This window comes from Anarrhichthys ocellatus, unplaced genomic scaffold (genome assembly GCF_004355925.1).
Source record: "Anarrhichthys ocellatus isolate YVR2014 unplaced genomic scaffold, GSC_Weel_1.0 scaffold87, whole genome shotgun sequence".
NCBI lineage: Eukaryota > Metazoa > Chordata > Actinopteri > Perciformes > Anarhichadidae > Anarrhichthys > Anarrhichthys ocellatus.
The window spans coordinates 839549-860575 of record NW_022280117.1 but is presented as its reverse complement, the minus strand read 5'-3'; the positions used below and the strand labels follow the sequence as shown (position 1 = coordinate 860575).

General features: G+C 40.4%; 2 protein-coding genes across 3 annotated transcripts in view; both read right to left on the bottom strand.

Moving 5' to 3' along the window:
• Positions 1-1658, bottom strand: part of cdk2ap1 (cyclin dependent kinase 2 associated protein 1) — a 2815-nt gene extending 1157 nt beyond the window's left edge. Inside the window, exons 1-2 of the mRNA XM_031875223.1 lie at positions 1436-1658; positions 87-187 (exon numbers count right to left, since the gene is read on the bottom strand). Coding sequence (XP_031731083.1) covers positions 87-187; positions 1436-1502 — 168 coding nt within the window. The 5' untranslated portion in view covers positions 1503-1658. The remainder of the gene's footprint in view (positions 1-86; positions 188-1435) is intronic.
• A 1681-nt stretch (positions 1659-3339) lies between these two features.
• Positions 3340-19120, bottom strand: sbno1 (strawberry notch homolog 1 (Drosophila)). Of its 2 annotated transcripts, none has more exons than XM_031875216.1 (33): positions 18779-19120; positions 16019-16138; positions 15829-15927; positions 15474-15701; positions 15264-15399; positions 14561-14658; positions 14348-14444; positions 13950-14110; positions 13465-13598; positions 13286-13376; positions 13042-13203; positions 12761-12896; positions 12543-12648; positions 12276-12429; positions 11989-12171; positions 11288-11385; positions 11045-11196; positions 10729-10929; positions 10467-10634; positions 10203-10372; positions 9987-10118; positions 9020-9155; positions 8801-8913; positions 8640-8711; positions 8458-8557; positions 8236-8310; positions 7963-8109; positions 7676-7770; positions 7493-7579; positions 6823-6960; positions 6662-6738; positions 5924-6117; positions 3340-5352 (listed from the first exon to the last, which is right to left on the bottom strand). In XM_031875216.1, exons 2-33 carry the CDS (start codon positions 16136-16138, stop codon positions 5210-5212), a joined length of 4203 nt encoding a protein of 1400 aa, XP_031731076.1. In that variant the 5' UTR covers positions 18779-19120; the 3' UTR covers positions 3340-5209. The 2 variants fall into 2 exon arrangements, with proteins under 2 accessions (XP_031731076.1, XP_031731077.1); XM_031875217.1 differs by having other exon boundaries at positions 15264-15396.
• Positions 19121-21027: the final 1907 nt, after the last annotated feature.

Below are 21027 nucleotides of genomic sequence, written 5' to 3'. Positions count from 1 at the left end.
ACAATAAACCAGTGAATATCCTTACAATAAACCAGTGAATATCCTTATACTAATACTACTAATTACATCAGTTTAATGTCAGTTACCTGTGAGAATCCCAGAGATGGAGGTCCATAGTCGCTCAGGAGGGGCCTGTAGGACTGCAACGTGGCCAGGTTAGCTGCTGAGGGAGACTGGAGGCTTCCAACTGTTCACAAAATACAAGATGACACCAGTGAAGACTTACAGCACAGACACCTGCAGGACGTCAGTGCAGTCGGAAAATACGAAAAAAAAAAAAAAAAACTTTTCCCAAGAACCCGAGGTAGCATCTTTAAATTGTTTGTTTTAATCCGACAAAACCCAAGTCCAAAACCCAAAGATTTTCAATTCAGCATTTTGCTTAGTAAATAAATCAAACGAGCAATTGAACATCAAAATAGTTGACGATTAATTTTCTTTTAATCAACCAGTCGATTAATCGTTGCAGCTGTCAAACCATTTAACTGTAGATGAAATAAATTCCCATTAAAAATACTGTTTCAAGGCAGTGGTGGAAAGTAACTAAGTACATCTACTCAAGTACTGTACATAAGTACAAGTCTGAGTTACTTCTGTTCTACTTGAGTTTCTTAAATTGTATTCTGCTTTCTACTTCTACTCCACTTCAAAGTACTTGTTTTTGTACCTGTAGCTACTTTGCAGATGAAGCCTATAAAAACTAATAATGAACAATAAAATATTCAGATTGTGAAGTAAAAGTAGCAATACTACATTGTAAAAATACCGTATTACAAGTAAAAGTCATGGTTTTAAAAATGCAAAAGTATAAGTACAAATATAAAATATACTTGTTTTTTACTTGTAACAGTATTTTTAAATACTGTTATTTCTACTTTTTTTGTTTTCAATAGACGTTGATACTTATTTCCACCACTGACTCGAGGCATCTTTTTGTCCTCCACCTCGCCGCTCCCCTGCTGCTTTGTTCGGCTGTAATATTCAACCTCCGACGCGAGATGTCCTCGAAGAGCCATAAAAATAAAAAAAATTCAGAGGCAGATCAATCAGCAGCTCCGACCGAAGGAGCATCATGGAGGAGGAAACGGAACAAGGGCTGGCTCAAGAAGACACAAAGTGATACATTTTTGTCACCGTGTAACGGCGACCAACCGTCGGGACCCGGGACCGCGAACGACCGTTGATCGCGTGTTAGGAACCAACCGTCGTTCCAACCGTCGTCGTCCGCCGACGGTTACCGCGGACGGCGCTCTTTTCGACATTAGTAATAATGGCGGATATGAATTAGCCTAGCTCCCAGGATCTGACCCTATATATATAACTGGACAAAAAAAACTACAGACACGGTCTTTCTCCAGGTATTCTCCGAGACCCCGAATTTAACACTCGATTTAACGGACGGATACTTTGATTTTCCGCCATTTTTTCTCCTTACCCTGGTTCCCAGAAGTTCCCGGAATGTGCTGATGGACATTGGGTTTATAAGACATTCCCAGAGACATTGTAAATTAAAGAAATAAAAATGACCCAAAATTCAGTGAAGCGTCTGTCTCTCACTTTTTGTTTACAACAGCGGCACCGGCAAATATGGCCGTCACTTTATATTGACACCCACTGTGCTTTCTAACACTGCTACTATTGCGGGGCTATCAAGAACACACAAAAAAACGGTTAAAACGTGATTTAGACGGTTGAAAACCACGGAATTCACACGCGGTTTTCACCCGGTTTAACGCGTTTGACACGTTTTTCTCCGCTTTCACCGGGAAGTCTACTTAAAAAAAAAAAAAAAAAAAAGTCATTGTTTTAAAAGACGTTAAAAAGTAAACACGTGAAGTGTGTTTAGACTTATTTCTTCACATTTTAAAGTCTTTCACTTTTTCTTTTTTTTTACACCACAATAAAAAAAGTAATGTTTTAAAAAGTTCGATAATGAACTTTGTGTGTGTATATTTGATTTAACATTAAATCAGAAATGTTTTTGTTTTAGTTAAATATGAAATATGAATTTTCTCTTCCGAGAGCGAAAGCTCTCGGAAGAGAAAATAAGAGCCGGTTTGTAGATACCTGTCTTTGTCTGTGGGGGCGCGTCCATTGTTCCGTCTGTATATATAAATATATATATATATATATAAAACTGTAGAGGTTTATTAATAATACATTAATAAAGGATCCACTCTTATTTTGGAGGCACGTGGCTGTGTTTCTGCTCTTCTTACATTCAAATAAGTAGACAGTTAAACCTCCGTGTCCCATCAGGCTCTCTTTGACCACATGGACTTGGTTTGGCCCAATCCTGGCCGGTGTCATGACCTCTGACCCCCCAGTGAGGCAGTGGGATGGCCCCTGATAAAGAGTGGATGTTAATGGGTTAACAGGCTCTGACTTTAGGACTTGTTTGTGGACAATGTGCTGCTTGTTTTCAAAGAATGTTGATGGGAAAATACTAAGTAATTAGATTAATTAAGGTATTGGCAAAACATGTTAGTAGTGGAAGAAGTACTTACACCATTTACTGAAGTAATATTATCAATGCAACATACAAACAATACACAGAAGTACTCAGATTGAAGATGTTCGTAAAGGGATATATATTAGTATATTACCTATATGAATTGTAAGATTTTACTTTAAAAACAATAGTATATTCGTTTCTTTCTATACTTTGTAGTTTTTAAATGCTTTTATTCTGAAGCATCATTTCAAAGATAAAACATACTTTTCCATATAATCAAACATGTCGAAGAGATTAGCGAGAACACACTTAAAAAAATACTGAACAAGTAATTATGTAAATATAATTTACTAATAAATAGTTATACTATTAAACTTGTAACTTCACCTTCAAAATGTTGTTGCCTACATAGTTTTTGTAGTCATATTATTTATCATTCACTAAATATAATATACAACAGTATAACAAAGGCCATGTCCTTTGCTGATAAAATGTACACATTTACTTGAATAAAACTTTACAAAGCAGAACTTCTACTTGTAATCGAGTATTTCTTAAGTGTGTTTTTGCTACTTTATCATACATAGAAGATGTGAATACTGCTGGAGAACACTATAAATTCAAAATGTTAGATGTCAAAGTGACTTGCATTTCCTAAACCTTTGGTTTTGTAAATATAGTGACTAGTTCTATGATCTTTGGCAATGAATCAGAAGTGGTGATTTAGGAGGAATAAAGTCAAATTAAAAGACCTCATAGATGCAGATAAGTCGCAGTGATTATTTGTCCCCAGTCATTAAATATCATAATTAAAATGATGCTAAGCTTCGTTATCAGCCAGTGGGACCACGTGTCTCTGTAGTACAATTAACAGTACTACGAGGTAGAAGTATACCAAGCTTTATTGAGCATCACACTCATTCATGTACAGGTGAATATTTGTACAACTCGGTCAGTAGTGCAACTCGTGCAAAGATGGAAGGAGAAAAAAAAACAAAAAAGTCCTTCAAGTGTTTCAGCTTCAGGAGGAGCCGACGACGTGTTTGACATCTCAAAAAGACAAAATAAAACGTTTCTATACGGCGGACATTCAAGTTAAAAGACTTCTCAGTTAAAGAGTCGATCAGGGAAAGTCTGTCACACAGCAGGTTTGTTTTCATGTTTACAAAGTGTACAAAATGCACATCGGTATGACACAAAGACTTCTTCCTATCTCACTTGTTGTTTAAATGAATCGATGTGGAACAGAAGAGAGAACGGTTATTAACATGAACTAATCCACAGGTCAGCAACGACACGTCCCATCTTTATAGAATGAAGCAGCTATCAGGACATCCAGACTTTGGTCCGTCCCTCCCTGTGCAGATCTAACATAACGCAATACAGGACCGAGGAGGCAGCGGAGGCGGCAAACTACTGGACAGAAGCAGGCGTCCATGTTTGTTTTAATCACAACTGGGTTCAAGACAGCAGAGAGACGCGCTTTGAGACGTTTTACTGCGAAGAAAGGAGCCGTAAACAGCAGCTCGCCTCAGAGTTACTGAGCAGGTGGAGCTCCGTTCATGCGTTTTCAGATACTTTGTGAAACATTCTGTTAGTTTTATTATTCCAAAGAGGGTCTTTGTACGAGTTTAAACCCCTGAGCAGAAGTACATTTAACAAACATCAAGTTTCAAAATAAAAGATTTCACATTTCTCATGATTCCGTGGCTGCTGTACTGAATATCACACGTCTCCTTCTAGACCAAAGGTGGTTTCCACCTGCAACACAAACCACTGAAGTAGTGTTTTAATAAAGTGGGGATGAAGGGAGCAGCACACGTTTAATGGTGCTTTAAACACGACGAGTCCCATCAGAGATAAAAGACACCCGAACAATCTAGATCGGTAAATAAAACTACAGGTAAGAGGACAAATATGTATTTATATTTTGGGCTGAACTGTCCCGTTAATGTCCGGTATAAAGAGGAGGAAAGATTACATAAAGACAAGTCTGCTTTAAATGTTGTTTCGGGACCCTGACTGCTGATTTAAGACGGACTTCAATGATTGTTACGATACGGACTGAGAGGAACAAAGGGATGAAGTGTGAAATAAAAACAAACCAATCGATCAATTTGAGATTAAGGATGCAAGAGGACTCTGACAATGACGTTTTAGATACTGATAACCAGAACGCTCTTTGCATTAAGTTTCTGCTTCAAACTAATTCTCTCTGCATCACGTCTGAGCAGCTATGAGCTGATATATATTAATATGCGTTTGTAGTTTAGCATCAAATGCCCATTTTGTATATTTTGGAATCAGACTTTAAAAAGACTGCGTGGTCTTCGTCTCATCCACCTTTGGTCTGAACCAGGAAAAAGTCTTTGCCTCATACCAGGTGGTCCGGGACTGAAGAGCTTAAAGCACGGGACACCTCAACATGCCCTCGAGGTCTCTACTGCGTCTCCATCAAGAGGTCACAAATCTTTTCACTCTGAATGTCAGAGGACAAAACATCACCCGTCAAAACCTGTCCAGGTGAAAACAAGAGTCTCTGGAGATTTAAAAAGAAAAAGAAAGGAAGAAGAAAAACCCTGAAATCTTTTCTCTCTGTACAAGCTTCACGTCCGAGAATCGGCTCACAGCTCGGTGTGACACCTCGGACCCTCAGAGACGATGGAGAGGGGGGTGATTCAGAGACTCGTGAGTCCAGATCCCTTTAGACCGGGACGTGAACTCGAGACGGGCTTTCACACGGTCCACCCCGGGCTATGTGTTGGGTGCATGACAGAGACTTTGGGGGTGGAGCTGCTGCTGCTTTTGAAGCTCCTGCACGGCGAGCTGCTGGCTCTGGTCCGACGTCGACAGCTTGTTACTCAACGGAGACACGCAGTTCGCTGGAATGATCAGTCCTGAAACAAACAAACAAAAGGAAGGGTTAAACAAACACATTAAACAAACAGGAATGGGTCGGATATTTTGGGATATTCTCGAGAGAGTTAGATGAGAGGATCGACATCACTGAAGTCTGTACGGTAAATATGAAGCTGGAAAGATCACAATGACAGTAGACAAGTCAAAGGATAGTCCGGCACATAAACTCATTTCTTCACTTTGGGTCTTTAACAAATTAAAACCATCGAGATGCGTTTATGTTGTGTTGTAATGATTTATGGTGTCTGTTGCTCTTTTTTCTTTGCACTGGAACCAAAACAAATACAAACTATCGTATCGTCCATCTCTTGTAAAATAAAGCAGATATCTGAAAGTACAAACAGAGAGGAACTAAACTAAGGCATCCATCTCATCTTCAGGTGGAGGACCTCATCTATTACAGGATGTAGTTTCCTTAACTCCAACACATCTGTAAGCTTAGATCTGATGCAGATAATTGAGAAGATCGATCTTCTCCTCCAACGCTCTCTGCAACACAAGTCTCCCAAATTGTCAGAGCTATTCCTTTAAAGCAGTCCTTCAACTCACCAACTATCCTCTGTCCATCTTCTGTTCTGAGTCGGACTATCTGCACCTTCACGTTGGTTCCGCTGACCGGAGTGAGAACTTCCTCCAGCTCGTTCCACACGCTGAGCACCGAGCCGCACAGAACGTAGTACGTCCGACAGCGCAGACCCACTTCACACTGCAGACCCACAGACGCCTTCTTACAGTTCCCTCGCCTTCAAGAAGCACACAAGGAGAAAGTTAACGGTGAAGCACGCGGGGAGAAAGTTAACGGTGAAGCACGCGGGGGAGAAAGTTAACGGTGAAGCACGCGGGGGAGAAAGTTAACGGTGAAGCACGCGGGGGAGAAAGTTAACGGTGAAGCACGCGGTTTGGCTTCAGAGAAGAAGTCTATTTTCTATAAATGCGTCCCTTTTAAATCACTTCTTAAAACTCATTTTTACAGTCTGGCTTTTACGTGATGTTGTCTTTTTACAGCTTTATTTTAGTATCATCTGTCTGTCAAAGCACTTTGCAAACCCCGAATTTAAACATGCTCTATAAATGAAATTATTATTATCGTCAACAAATCCCACGAAAAAAGACCAAAACTAGCAAAGTCTTTCAGTACTTTTACTTCCCAACCCTGTTTGTGACTTTCAATCTCAATCCAACAGGAGAAAATGGTGCATTTGTTTGGGACTATTTTGAGCAGGACGGTGTACCCGAGTCAAACTAAACAACTGTGTGTGTGTTCACAGAGATCTTAAGTGCACATACCAATAAGCATGAGAGCAGATCTTTGCTGACGACATGTACTGATCAATCCAGTGCTGCTTGGCATCATCGGACAAAACCTAAAAGCAAAAATAAAAACATGTTTCACCTCGTAGAGCATGAAGAGTTCTTCTCAAAGTAATAAAAATAAACTGTTTTGTGACCTTTTTGAACTTCTTCTTGATGTCCGCGTACATCTCCAGTTTGACCTGTCTGCCGGTGTTCGGCCTGTAAACCAGGAAGAGTCTCTTCTTAGTGTTCACCTCTTTGACCAGTATGGCCGTCTTCTTGTTGTTCCTCATCTGAAAACAAAGTACACGTCGTGCTTTACATTACGTCACTACTCGGGCTTTGAAAACAGTTGAATCACGTCTTCTGTGGCTCTGGAGGGGCTTGGCCACAACGTCCCTGCATCTAGACGTCAACTTTCACAAAAATGGGAACTGTCAGTTAAGGGTCTCATGACAGAAAACATCAGAGTTGCATTATGGGAAATGAAGGATCCAGCATTTATGGACCCATACTAGACTAAAAGTCAGGAAACTCTGCTACACCACGTTTTACAAATCTGATATCTTATTATGTATTACGCTGCGGGGTCAAGAAAACCATATAGTAATTAAAACCTTCAGTATATACATGACATTAAAATGTATATTTTATATTCTATGTTCTTCTGACTATAGAATAAGTCCCCATAAACCTTTATACAAATATGCAGATATATCGTGAAACCGCAAGATTTTTGGTCACTAACTAAAAGGTAATTTTAACAGGTGGAACTGTTGCAGAGCTGATTTCTAAGAGAGAGAGACACCATGAACCCTCTCATACCTGAACATAGAAACCATCATCTGCTCCGTTCTGATCGGCCCAAGCATGCGTGGCTTCCTCCCACGACATCCCTCTCTCCACGCTCACCTGTGAGAGACAAAGTCAGGTGACGTTACTGTGATCTCACCTCATCCCCCAGAGGGGAGGGAGCTCAAAACGCCATGTAAATATATATGAACATACGGTGTGGAGTTCCACGTGTCCTGCTGTGGTGTAGCCCGGCGTTAGAAATTTCCTGCAGTCTACCTTCTTCACCTTCTCGTCACCGGAGCCCAGATCTAAAGAGGACAGGAGGAGATTTGAATACATTTCAGATCCAATAATGCGCTGAAACCCAACCTTCAGGGCAAACGGATGATTATGCCTCCACCCATTCTCTCAAAGCGGAAAGCACTTTGAATAATTAAACATGATAAAATGCCTTCTGCCCCAGTTCTGCTTCTGCGTGATGGAAGTGACGGCGGTCTTACCCAGAATGCCCATGTCATATCTGCCGCTTTTCTTGGCCTCCTGAATGACGGCTGCCAACGTGTCGGAGAAGTACTGGAACAAGGCATTCTGCTGCTGCACCTCCATGCCCAAAATACGGTTCAGGAACTTCCCCATGTTGTTGTAGTCTGCAGCAGCAACAGAGTATGTGGATTACGTTCATGTGGAAACTCACACTGAACTGTATGCAAACGCAGGACTCATTTAACAGTGAGAACAGCTGCCATTAGGGCAAAACAATATTTAATAATCACCTTTGTCCAGTGACATTGTGCCCGATCTGTCCTCCACGTTTATGAGGCCAACACCGATTAATCCACTTTGAATCTCTACAGAAGGAAAAAGTCAGATGAGAACCATCGAATACAGAAATCAATGAGGTATTGACAGACGTCCACAGGGAGAACAAGTTGTACAACAAACACTAGATTGTTGGAATACTCACTGAAAGGTAAACAACATACAAGTCAAAGTACCTTTGAAGAAGTCTCCTTTAAAGTGAGCGGGAGGAGACACCAGCGGACAGTCGAGCTTCACGATCGACTTCATCACAATTTCCAGAGCATTCCTGCCGTACTGCAGCAGAGACAAACAGAGTGAGACACTGAACAGATAAAGTGATGAGAACGTCACTGAGACAAAAGCTGGTCGTGCTTACTTTGTTGTCAAAATTAAACCTGCTGAGGTCTCGAGTTTCTGTTGCTCTTCTGTCTCCGTGTGTGAGCGCTCCCTGTTAGGAGACAGATTAAAGAAATATAGTTGATGTTTAATGTCCTTTAAGTATCTATGTTCCTGACTATACATTCGATTAAGACTTACCAGGCTTTCTAGTCTTTTGGCAACGATGGAGGCAAACCTCTGCTCTCCTGCGAGCTCCGATATGAGGAAGACGTATTCAGGAGCTGTGACCTGGTTCGACCTGTGAGTTCTCCCTGAGAACAAACAAACACAGCACAACGTTTGAACCACGTTTATTATTTAGTTATTTATTAAGTGAAAGACTTTGAGGCCTCTGGTCTGGTGAATCTCTCTACTGACCGAACTGCTGTATCGCTCTGTCGGCGCTCCAAGGGAGCTCCAGCGTCATGTGGACTCTCCGCCGCTGGTTCTTCACCCGACGATCGGCCTGCAGGGAAATACCTGAGCTGGCAGCTTCAGAGATGATCGCTATGTTCTGGTTGAAAAGAAGAGAAAGACAGTTAATGTTAATCTTCACATAGAAATGTGGAATGAGCAGCTATTATTATATATATATATATATAATTAAGTCTGTCAGTCCAAAGTTTAGATCAACCAGAAGCAGTTATTCACTCGTTCGGCTGGTCCCAAACTGTAAACTAACTCTGGTGTGTTTAGTTGGCCTCATCTGGGCGGGTGTGAAAGCTGTCAATCAAACTCTGTGGTGGACTAAACCACCGGACTGAGAACTCCTGAAGAGCTGCTGCAAAACAAACAGCCTGGAGTTATTTGTTCGTTGTGTGAAAGCCACAGCATTATATTTGATGGTAGATGTCAGAGTTACACTAAACATCGTTCAGTATTGAATTTGCTGCACGATCGATACAAAAGCAAAACACAGTTCTCATTTTTCAAGTATATTCTTAAACAGAAGACGAAGCTTGTGTCCTACCTTTGATTCATGTCCACACGTCTTAGTCTCATCTTAGTCAAAGAAAACTACTTTAGTACAGTTTGAGCTGATGAAAACTCATTTGTGTTGTTGTTATCTTAGTTTTACTAAGATAACAGTCCACAGTCCTCCTGATTGTGCTCATTGTGTGCTGGAGCTGATGTCTCGTCTTAGTCAAGTTAGTTGAGGAACATATTGAGTCGTATTTTCATTCACAAAATGAACCCTGGGGAATGTAAAATGGGCCAAAACTAACAAGGGATGTTATCTTTTTCTTGGTAACTACAGGTGTGGAAGAACCTTCAGTCCTGATCAAGTTATGAGAGAATCAAACCTCTAATAACTTCTCAGTTACATGTTTCTATTCGCCTTTACCTTCTCTCCATCCATGAACCTCTGCTTCTCTGTGAGGTTGAGGATTTCCACCGGGACATCCAGCTCAGAGCGAGACTCGTACGTGATGCTGCCGTCGTCGTTGCTGACCACACGACCTTTACGACCGGTCATCTGAAGCACAGTCGAAGGCAGTTAATTTACAGAACAAATACTGATCCAGCATTTAAAAAAAAATAAAACACTTAATTTTTCTACCTCAGCTACGTTTTCGGGTCCTCCCAGCTCGTCGATCAGCTCGTCCAGGGTGTTGGGAGGTAGATCCCCAGCTAGATCCTCGAGCTGTTCCAGGAGATCTTTCTTCATCTTCTGAGCATGTTCCACTGCGTCCTGACTCGTGAGGCAGCTATCCCGACTCTCTGCCTTGACTTAGGAACAAGTAAAAGCGAGGCGTTCGTTATCCCTCAAAAGGCTGAATCAGAGAGCTGTAATCCTGTATCGCTGTGTGGGTTTTGTGCTTACCTATAGCGGGGGTGCTGGGGGGGATAACGGTGGCAGTGAAAGCAGGCCTGGTGGAGCCCAGCCCGGAGGCTAACAAGGCACTTTGAATGGAGTCTGGATCAATACTACTTCTCTTTTTCTTCTTCTTCTCTTTCCTTTTCTTTGGTTCCTTTCTAAAGAGCCATGGATCTAAAACACAAGGAAGGCACAAAGGGTTCGCTTTGAGCAGGACAAATAAAAATGTTTTAATTCAACTCCCTCGACCTCCCTGTAGAAGTCTCACCGTCTTCCTCGTCGTCGTCCGACTCGTCTCTGAACGGGTTGAAGTCGTCGTCTTCGTCCCCCGAGCTGAGAGACTTGACGCTGTCGTCGCTGTCTTTACCGGACTCTCGGTCCGAGTCCTCCAACTGGCTCTCCTCCGAGCTGGTACCCGACAAACCGCCGTGCTTGCGAGGCTTCTTCTTCTGCTTTTTTAACTCTGAACCTGAAAATAAATAAACCAACATTAAACATTTCTGAGCAGCTCATAAACTTGTTGACGAGAGTCGAGACGGATGTTATTTTTAAGACAAAGCCACTGGTTATAAAATCTTCATTACCTTTCCTTTTCTTGCCCTTCTGTTCCGGCTGTGCTGCTGTTTCAGTGGGAGACGGGGTCTTCTTAGCCGAGAGGTCGATGCCGAGCAGGCTGTAAAGCTTCTGTCTGTCAGGAGCTGGAAAGTGCTTCTCAATCAGGGACTGCAGCACACCTCTACGACAACAACAAAAAACATTTTAGTGACGTACATATGTGCATTATACGGTTAGAAAAAAAAAATAAATCTGCTTTAGTCAGTCCGTACTTTGCAGTTGACACAAAGTCGTTGAGCTCTCCTCCTCCTTCCTCCAAGGCCTCCAGCGTTCTTGCTTCTCCAGTGGACTGAAGACCGATGACCACACACTGCAGAGGAAGTGTGGAGAACATCAGAGCAGGAAGCACAACATTTTTCAGGAAAACATCGAGTAGCTTCTCTCTGGCAAAGCATCAACATCTTGTTCTGCAGTGGTGACCAGAGGATCTCTGGCTAACTTGTAGCCTCTGTAGTGTTTTTAGTCGATGCGTACCAAGTTTTCCTGGCATTGATGACTTCATCATCATCATCGCTTTTCTTGTTATTCCTCACCAACACTGGGTTTCCACAATTCTGACAAATTTGTATTTTTCCTAAAAAGTACACCACATTTTACTCCCGTCATCTCTGCCTGTGTTTGTAACCTGGAGTAACACATTTGTCCTTTGTAGATACAGGTTAAGAGTCATTTTTTGGGGGGGGGGGGGGGGTTTGACACCATGAATCTCTCAAGTAACAGGCTGATCACACCGAAACAGGCGCGTTACGCTTACAAAAGCGCCTCTTGGCAAAGCGAAGAGAAGAGCGCACGCCAGGAAACCAATGTTATTGCATCGGTGTGATCAGCCTCTAATGCCAAGTGGCAGACTTTTAACCCTTTAGAAATTGAAATCTTAACCTTACATACTGTCGTATTACAAGAGTCCTCTCACCTTTCCATTTTGGACCTCCTCTCTGGCCAGCTGCACCACTCGGCGGACTTTGGAGGCGATGCAGAGGTACTTGAAGAACCGCTGGTGAGCGGACCAGAACTGGCCCCACATGGACTTCTTCATGCGCTGCTCTGCGTCCATCAGGTTCGCCGCCTGCTGGAACTTCTCCCGTGCACTCACCCACTGGTGGAAGCATAAAGAAATCTACTTAATAACTGCACGGCCAAATAAAAACGAATCACAGAAATGTGCTTAAAATATATTTCTTTACACGTTTATGTGCTTACCAGCCTCACAGATTTGTTGTACATTTTGATGTATTGCGGAGTCAGGGGAACCTCCTCAATCTTAAAAGTCACACCTGTAAAACTCAACTGCCGGGCAATGTACATCCCCCTCAGTTTCATGTCCATGGCTACTATCTCCATGGCACCAACACCTCTGAAAATGACAGGGAGGGGAGAAATGTACATGAGCACATTAGGACATTTTCCTCACATCACCTGTCGGGCATCAAGACTTTTGTTTTGTCACCTGCAGAAAGAGAAACTTACCTGCGCTCAACAGCTTGGATAAAGTTGCCAAACTCTCTGAAGGGGGTTTTATGGCCCCAGATGCCCAGACGATTCATGTAGGCCATATTTCGGGGTTCAGAGGCACCTTGATAGAAAAAGTACATTTTTCAGAATTCACAGCGTTTCCACAGATTAACCAACTCCAACCGAGTTTACACCGTCAACGAGCTAATTCAACTTTAAATTCGTCTACTAACCTGTAGCACTTGCATACACAACCCGAGCCTTGGGGAGTTTGTTCTGCAGTTCCAGCACGGCAAGTCCAGTTTTTGTAGGTTTGGACGATCCGATTGGACACACGTTTTTGGCTTTGTGACACTCGTCATACACGATCTAAAAGTCGTCGTGTTAAGGGAAGGATGGTCTACAAGGATCATGTTTACATCGCTTTGATGCAGGTAAGATCACATGAAAACAACAAAAGAGTAATCACCATTTCCTGACATCTATTCTACCAACTGATGGCTTGAAAGGATACAACTCCGTCAAAGTCCTCCCCACACCAGTGGAGAAGCTGCTGGAATCGGGTCTTGTACTTCCCTCCTGATTGGCTCTCTCCTATCAACGAAGAGTAGGTGGCGAATATCACACCTTTCTTCACACTACCATTGTGTTTTGAAGAGATCTTTCCATATTTGAACTGAAATATAAATGTTAAATTGAGTCACACTTGACATTATGAAGGCAGCGTTTTGTCATCCATACATCTTAACGTCTCTGACCTTGTTCAGTGAGTGAACAGATATGTTTTTGGCCGTGATGTCCCTTAAATCTCTTTCAGCGTCGTACTTCAAGTCGTTTGAGACACTAAACCTGAACAGAAGAGAACAACATTTATTTAAAGGCCGCACTTTGTAATCCCCCGTGTTAAATATGATTCTACCAGATTTGGGGTATTTACCAGAGAGATCTCTTCCTGCCTAAAAGGTAATTCTCGAAGATGATCCCTGCAATGGTCCGGCCTTTCCCCACACCAGCTCCGTCCCCGATTAAATAAGCAGCTCGATCACCGCTGGGGAGGAATGTCTCATGTTGCTGTGGTGCAAAAGGAAAACAAACCAAATCAAAATGGCAAAACAAGTTGAGTCACACGAAAAGAGAAACGTCAAGTATTTACCTGCAGTTTCAATTTTGGCACCTGATTTTTTTAAAGAGTAAAATTCAAACAGTCTCGAAGCCTTAATCTTAATTGATGCTATAAATGCATTTGTTAAATACAGAATTCCTTCATCCCCACAGCGATCAATGTATATTTTCCCTTTGTATATTTTACCAGCTGTTCATAATAACTTCTATAACCCCATATTATGTTGAAAATCCGCATTTTTCATTGTGAAAACAAGTCGTCAACTAATATCTATCTTTCATAAAATCCACTCTGCTGACCTGAGCCGCATACGTTATGGCCTCCAGCTGCAGAGCCGACAGGCAGCCCCGATCAATGACTTCCTCTGAGATGGACAGTCTGTACCACACCTCTGGAGGGTTGACACTGGACAGGGAGCTGGTCTCCACCACGGGGTCGGGGTGCCGTAGGCCGATCTTCACTGCATTGGTAAACGGACTCGTCAGTGGATCGGGAGATTAACAACAGCAGGATGGATTCTGTTTGATTTGACCGAGAGCCGTTGAAGGCGATACAGTGCTCTCGTGTTACAGTCACTCAACCCGAATCATGACTGGACGTCTTACAGACCGTGGTTGTTGCCAAATAGAGGTGTGGCTGGATGAGATTAAGGAAATTTAATGCTGATATTGTAAACAAACACAACAGTCGTACTTACATTTCATTGGCATGTACTCTGCATAAGTCTCTGCATGGCCCAGTTCGTCTTCCTCCTCCTCCTCGGGCTCATCCTCCTCTTTCATCCCGGGGATTTTCTGTCATCATAGATTGACGTAACCGTTAATACCAAACTTGCCAAAAGCTACTTTAACGTGCCAACACACTCTGCAGCATTCAAGAGCTTTATGAAAATCAATATTATAGGACCTACCAGAGGATGCGGGAAGGTTTGCATTTTGATGTCGTCATTAATCCAGATCCTGGTATCTTTACCAAACACTTCCTTCTTGATCCCATTGTTCATTTCACCTGAAACACCAACAGAGACACGTTTTAATTTCAAAGTATTACAATATGGATCGACAGATAAGTAATCGGCTGCTGGCGATGTTGAGATCTATTATTTTCACGCAAAAATGCTAAACATGACCTTGATCATGCATGTTATTTGTGAGTATGTGATGCTTTTCTTTGTCTAATGTGATCGCAAGTATCAAGTCCTAGTGCATTTCTGAAAAATAAAGTCCCTAATTAATGTGGATAGGAGAGGATCTACAGGATCAATTAAAGTGTTGAAATGAGTCAGGAGTTTCCACACAAACAGGAGAATCTGTATTCTGATTCCACAGTGATATGTTGTAGATTTCTCCTCTTTTACAGAAACAGAGAAAGTGTTTTGCTCTGACTAAACAAAGACAGCAAGTCCTAATTGCTCTCTGCATAAAGAACTATTGATGGCATCAAGAACACTAAACTCTACAGCTTTTAGCTCATTGGTTCGGTTCTACAGACCTCATATGAACTCGTTCTTATTGCTCTTTTAATACCTTATAAACTTCTCCAAATATAGATGATTGAAAACCATATATCACAACTGTTTGGTAATCGTTAGTTAAAATGTAAAAACAAATGACCTGTAGCTGTTGCCGTTGCTACTGGTGGAGCAATGTTAGGTGGAGGCTTCAGCCTCATGAGCTCCATCAGGCTGTTGCCCTTTAGACCGGTGCTCTTCACATTGCCGGACCGAAGGAGGTCTTTCAGCTGAATCTGCTAAAAGAAAATATATGATCAGCACAACAGAAAGAGATGTTTTTCTCTGTGCCGTTACGTCCTGACCAACGTACCTGATCTCTGTTAGAAGGCACTACTGTGGACGCTGACGGAGGAATAGTTGTGGTGGAAGGGCTCGAACATCTTCGCAGGGCTGAATTCGCAACATGGACCACTTTGGTGACTGTTATGGTGTGTTTGATAGGGTTTGCAACTGATTGTTTGGTCACATTAGCTCCGAGTGACGGCAACTGATTCAGCTGATTTAAGACAAACGTGGTGGTTGATGGCTGAGGTTTGTGCTGTTGGAGACATTGAGCAGAGAGTACAATTGACTTCATTACATACCACAAAACAAAAACATCAGCTGCGACATTGCATTATGTGTTCAATAATGAATTATGGGAAGCCAGTGCTCTGTAATCTCACCCTGATAGTAACTATAGGGACTGGAGCTGGAGGCTCAGTGCGAATAACTTCCACCGACTCTGTCCCAGCGCCAACATCCAGGGCACTGATGGAGATAGACTGGAAGAGGACCAACATCACACCATTAACACCAAGTTATGAGCACATTAATAAATCACGTCTTCTCTATAAAGAACAAAAACTCTCTTACTTGCTGGATTGTAGAGGGCTGTGCAGCATCCTGAGAATCTACATCAAACAGGCCAAAATCATTTGGACAAATGCCACTCTCACTCAGGGCAGCGAGAAGTAAATCCTGTCCAGGATCCATCTGCAGGACAAATGTAGAGATACATTAATAAAAAATGATGATAAAACTATGACAAAAATGTTAGTGACTGCATAAAACACATTGGCATTGTCAAATGACAATGTAAAGGTTTACATTGTAATAAAGAGACTTGCAGCCTCTCAAATGTGAAGATTTGCAGCTTTAGTTCAATAATTGTGACAGTAAAATGAAGAGAAATGTCTGGCTTCAACAATATGTAAGCTGAAAAAAGGTATCACTTTAAAAGCCTGTTCATCTAATGCTATTTTAACTCTCCACAACATAATGTAACACTTGGTAGTTCAACATTTAACACTGAGATTACGATGCTTACTTTCCCCCACACAAAGTTACTTTATATCCACAATGTGCCTTTGAACAAAGGCAAAAATACTTATTTATCCTTGACCTAATGGATGAACCAGACGTGAGTGGCAACCATGAAGCACATACATAGTAACATATTGTACAGCCATAGCCATGAGATAAAAGATGCAACTGTGCATGCTTACAAAAAGAAAACCAACACAGAAATGTGACCGAAACCCTCCCAAAAAAAATGCATGATTAAAAAAAATCACGAGAGGAATATTAGGACCCACATGTACAGCGATGTTACAAACCTCAACGCCTAGTTTCCAAATGAAAAATATACCAGTGATACATTCTCAACAGTCAGTATACAACAAACATATGTTGCTCAACTGTAACAGTTATTTCAAGTCGATGTGAGCAACATATTAAACCCATTTAGAATAGTCACCTCTGCGTGTATATATCCTCATTCAGCACACGCCGAAGAAAAGCCAAAAACGAAACCCTAAAACGTAGCAGTGACTCGATATATTTAACATATATATATTTAATATAGTTACATCCACTCCATAACAATAATAACGGTAGAAGAATTAAAGATAGCTATTTATCACAGCGACGTCTGCACGCCAGGTGATACTTGGTCCAAAGTGACCCAAAACAAGACACGTGTTTGCATTGCGCCTCTGTGGTGCGCACTACTTCCTGGTCCCTCGCGACTCATACAAAGCTAAACTGGCCTGGTTTGAATCAGGGTGACACGGCTTTAACCCGTGCTAACCGAGAGCTAACGTACTGAACTCAGAAAGGCACTAATTTAACTCACACCAAACGCCGTACAACTAACTACACATTTAAAAGGAAGACATCGCACAACCGTTGAGCGTTAACGGTCATCAACGGTCACCAAAGGAAACCTGCTGACATGGTCACACGTTAGCTTTAAACGTTAAATCCGCTGCGATCACAGACGAAGATCACGCATTTCTTACCCGATATTTTACTATTTTTAAAGTTGCTGTTTAATTTAGCTGTTCGGTTTTGTTCAGCAGCAAAGAGTGCAAATAAAAAAGTGCAAAAATATATTAACAATTAAAATGGTCAGTAAAGTGCCCAAAAACAAATGTAACACAATGTCAGAAATGTTAGCAGGTTATTGACAAGTGTCTTAAATAAAACTGGTTAGTTACCAGAAAGGTGCAATTTTAAATAAAAAATCTTTATGAGTTTCATGTTGGTGCGAGTCTTTAATATTAATTAAGAATGGGTAGTCTACTACTTTAAGATAAGGTGGTTAAGACAAAACACTGAGGGATGAATATTACTTAAATGAAACGTTTGGAACTTTATTTTTGTTTTCTTTAGCCTAAAGTTAAACCTAATTAAAGTGTTGCCTATTAGACTATGTAAAAACTGTTAGTATAATAATCTTAAACCTACATGTTTTTTATTTTCTCTTTAATTTAATTCCATATTATTATTTATTAATATTAGGTGTGTTATTTTTGTTTATAAGGACCGAAATAAATAACTAGCTACTAATACTACTTTTGTGTGCCTATTATAATCAATATGAAGTGTATATTTTTGTATTTTATATGCCATGTGGAAAATTCAGTAAACTTAAATATGCGTCTTAAAAGTTAACAGTTGATGGTGTCACGATCATATTATTTTACTAAATATATATAATAAATAAAATGTATATATAAAATTGTATTCATTCTCATATATATATATATATATATATATATATATATATATATATATATAAAATTTTATTTATTTCTTAGTTTATTTTTATCGTATCAACTGTCTCACTGAGCTTTCTGTTATTGTTATTATTGTCTTGCTTTTGTCTGTCAAAGCACTTTGTAAAGTCTGTTTCAAAGATGCTGTATAAATAAACAGGTTGATGATAAGGTGCAATCCACAGCTAGCTTGTTTAGCTAGCTTGTAATGTTGCTCATAAAACGCCGTTTAACAGCACTAACATTAAGTTTACATACCACCTTTAATAACCTTAAGTCCAGCGTGTCGGATTTAGCTAACATTATGTTTACATAACACCACCTTTAATAACCTTAAGTCCAGCGTGTCGGGTTTAGCCAACAATGTTATGTTGTTGACGGCGCTCTGTGTCATTGCCGTTGCTAAGCTAACATTAGCATCGAGGAGTAAACGTAGTTAGCTACCACTGTCACAGCCTCAAAACGACATATAATACTTACTTTAAGTATCACTGCGCAGAGACAAGTTAGTGTTTCGATAACTGTGACGTCAGTGTTAAATAAAACGGATCCCCACGCGCTGTAATCAACTTACTTGACAGTTTCAAACGGCCGCTCTCGCCGCTCTGGTTCCGTTCAGTTTGTTGTCCTCTTCGCTCCGCTGAGCTCACGCCGCCATCTTTATTTATCAAACGCTCAAAGCCGCGTGCCGGTCACGTGACGCGTGCAGGCCCCGTTTATTTTTCGCAGTCAAACTTCTCGCCCGGTCGTCGGTGAAAAAAAAAACGGTTGGTCTCCGAGCGGCCGCGCGACGTCCCTCCGACACGATGAACCGATAAAACCGAGAAAGTTAGCATTTCTAAACACGTTTGGCGACAAACGGTAAAAACATAAGCAAGAGTCACAGCGATCTAATACGACGTCACGTGACCCCGCGAGATTTTGATAGGAAGTGACGATGTGAAGTGTTTCTTCTTCGTGGTTCTCTTCCCCCCCTCTTCTGCTGGAGGAAGTATTCAGATAATTTACCCCAGAGAAGCAATTATACAACACTGTAGAAATACTCCACTACAAGTAAAAGTACTGCATTCAAAACCTTACAAAGGTAAAAGTATGTAAGTATAACCTATGGAAGCCCATTTCTGCCAGCAAAAAAAAAAAAAAAGATCACAAAAAAAAAACAATAGACCCAAAAAAAAAAAAAGAATTCTAATTATTTTAATTTGTTTTGCTGATGGAAAAAAGGTTAAAAAAAAACCTGATTATTTTTTTATTTTTTATTTTTTTCCACCAGCATAAAAAAAAAACTTTTGGTGCATCCATCTGTAACCATAACACTGACCAGATGTTTCCAGTTGCTATAGAAAGTTTATATTATGAGATAGAAAGTCTAAATGATGAGTCATAGAAGCAGCTCTTCATAGGTTACCCTACATTTGACATATACATGGATTGTGAGTACATTGAAGACTTCTTCAATTAAACGTGGCTTTACAACAGATTAAATACTTCAATTGCGTATGTTTCAGGATTTTTTTTTTTTTAACTACCTTTTTTTTTTTTGGCTGGTGGAAAAAGAGGTCACAATTAAAAAAAAAAAAAAAATCCTCCCGAAAAAAAAAAAAAAATTCGAATTATTCTATTTTTTTGCTGGCGGAAAAAAAAGTGCACAGATGGGTGCACTTTTTGTGCATCCATCTGTAACCATAACACTGACCAGATGTTTCCAGTTGCTATAGAAAGTCAAAATGATGAGTCATAGAAGCAGCTCTTCTTGATGTTTCACATGGATTGTACTGAGCAAACGCACCCTTGAATAGAATTTTAAGCAAGAAGCAGCTCTGGAGTATAAAGAATAAAACCAATGTGGCTGAGGTGAAGACCTTCAATAAACAGCAACTGGAACTTTTTTTTTCTTCTTTTTTTTTGCTGGCAGAAAAAAAGTAAAATAATAATAGTAATAACAATAATCATTTATTTTCTTCCTTTTTTTCCGCCAGCAAAAAAAAATGAAATCTTTTTTTTTTTTTTTCAGGGGGTGGATTTTTTTTTGGCTGGCGGAAAAAAGGAAGAAATAAAATGATTATTATTATTTTTTTTTAAACTTTTTTTCTGCCAGCAAGTTATAAAAAAGGTAACTAAAAAAAGTAAATACACTGCAAAAAGAAAAGATTTCCATTTCATAACATATAAATGGATTGTGAGTACATTGAAGACTTCTTTAAACGTGGCTTTACAACACATGAAATACTTCAATAGCTTGATGTTTCACATGGATTGTACTGAGCAAACGCACCCTTGAATATAATTTTAAGCAAGAAGCACCTCTGGAGTATAACGAATAAAAGCAACAAAAGAAAATAAGTAAAAAAAAAATAATAATAATAATCTTTTTTTTTCTTCCTTTTTTCCACCAGCAAAAACATATACAAATCTTTTTTTTTTGTTTCCTTTTGTTTTGTTTTTTTGGCTGGTGGAAATGGGCTTCCATAAGTACTTGAGTAAATACTAAAAGAAAAGGTAATCGGTGTGCAGAATGCCCCATTGTGGGCTTTATACTCCACGACAGATTCAGATTATTAATCCACAATACAATCAACATTAATAATGTCTAATAGTGTATTGTAATACTTCAGTTTTTTTTTTTAAATGACAGAGGTTATGAATTAAGGAAGTACAAGCATAAGCAAACATATACACACAACTCACTTTTTAATACATTTAAAAGTCATGATATAGAGAGACAGTACAGCTACAATACTTGGACCAACCACACACATAACTGAAGTACACTGTAATAGGCAAATATAACCGGTACTAATAATAATAATAAGGTACATTTGT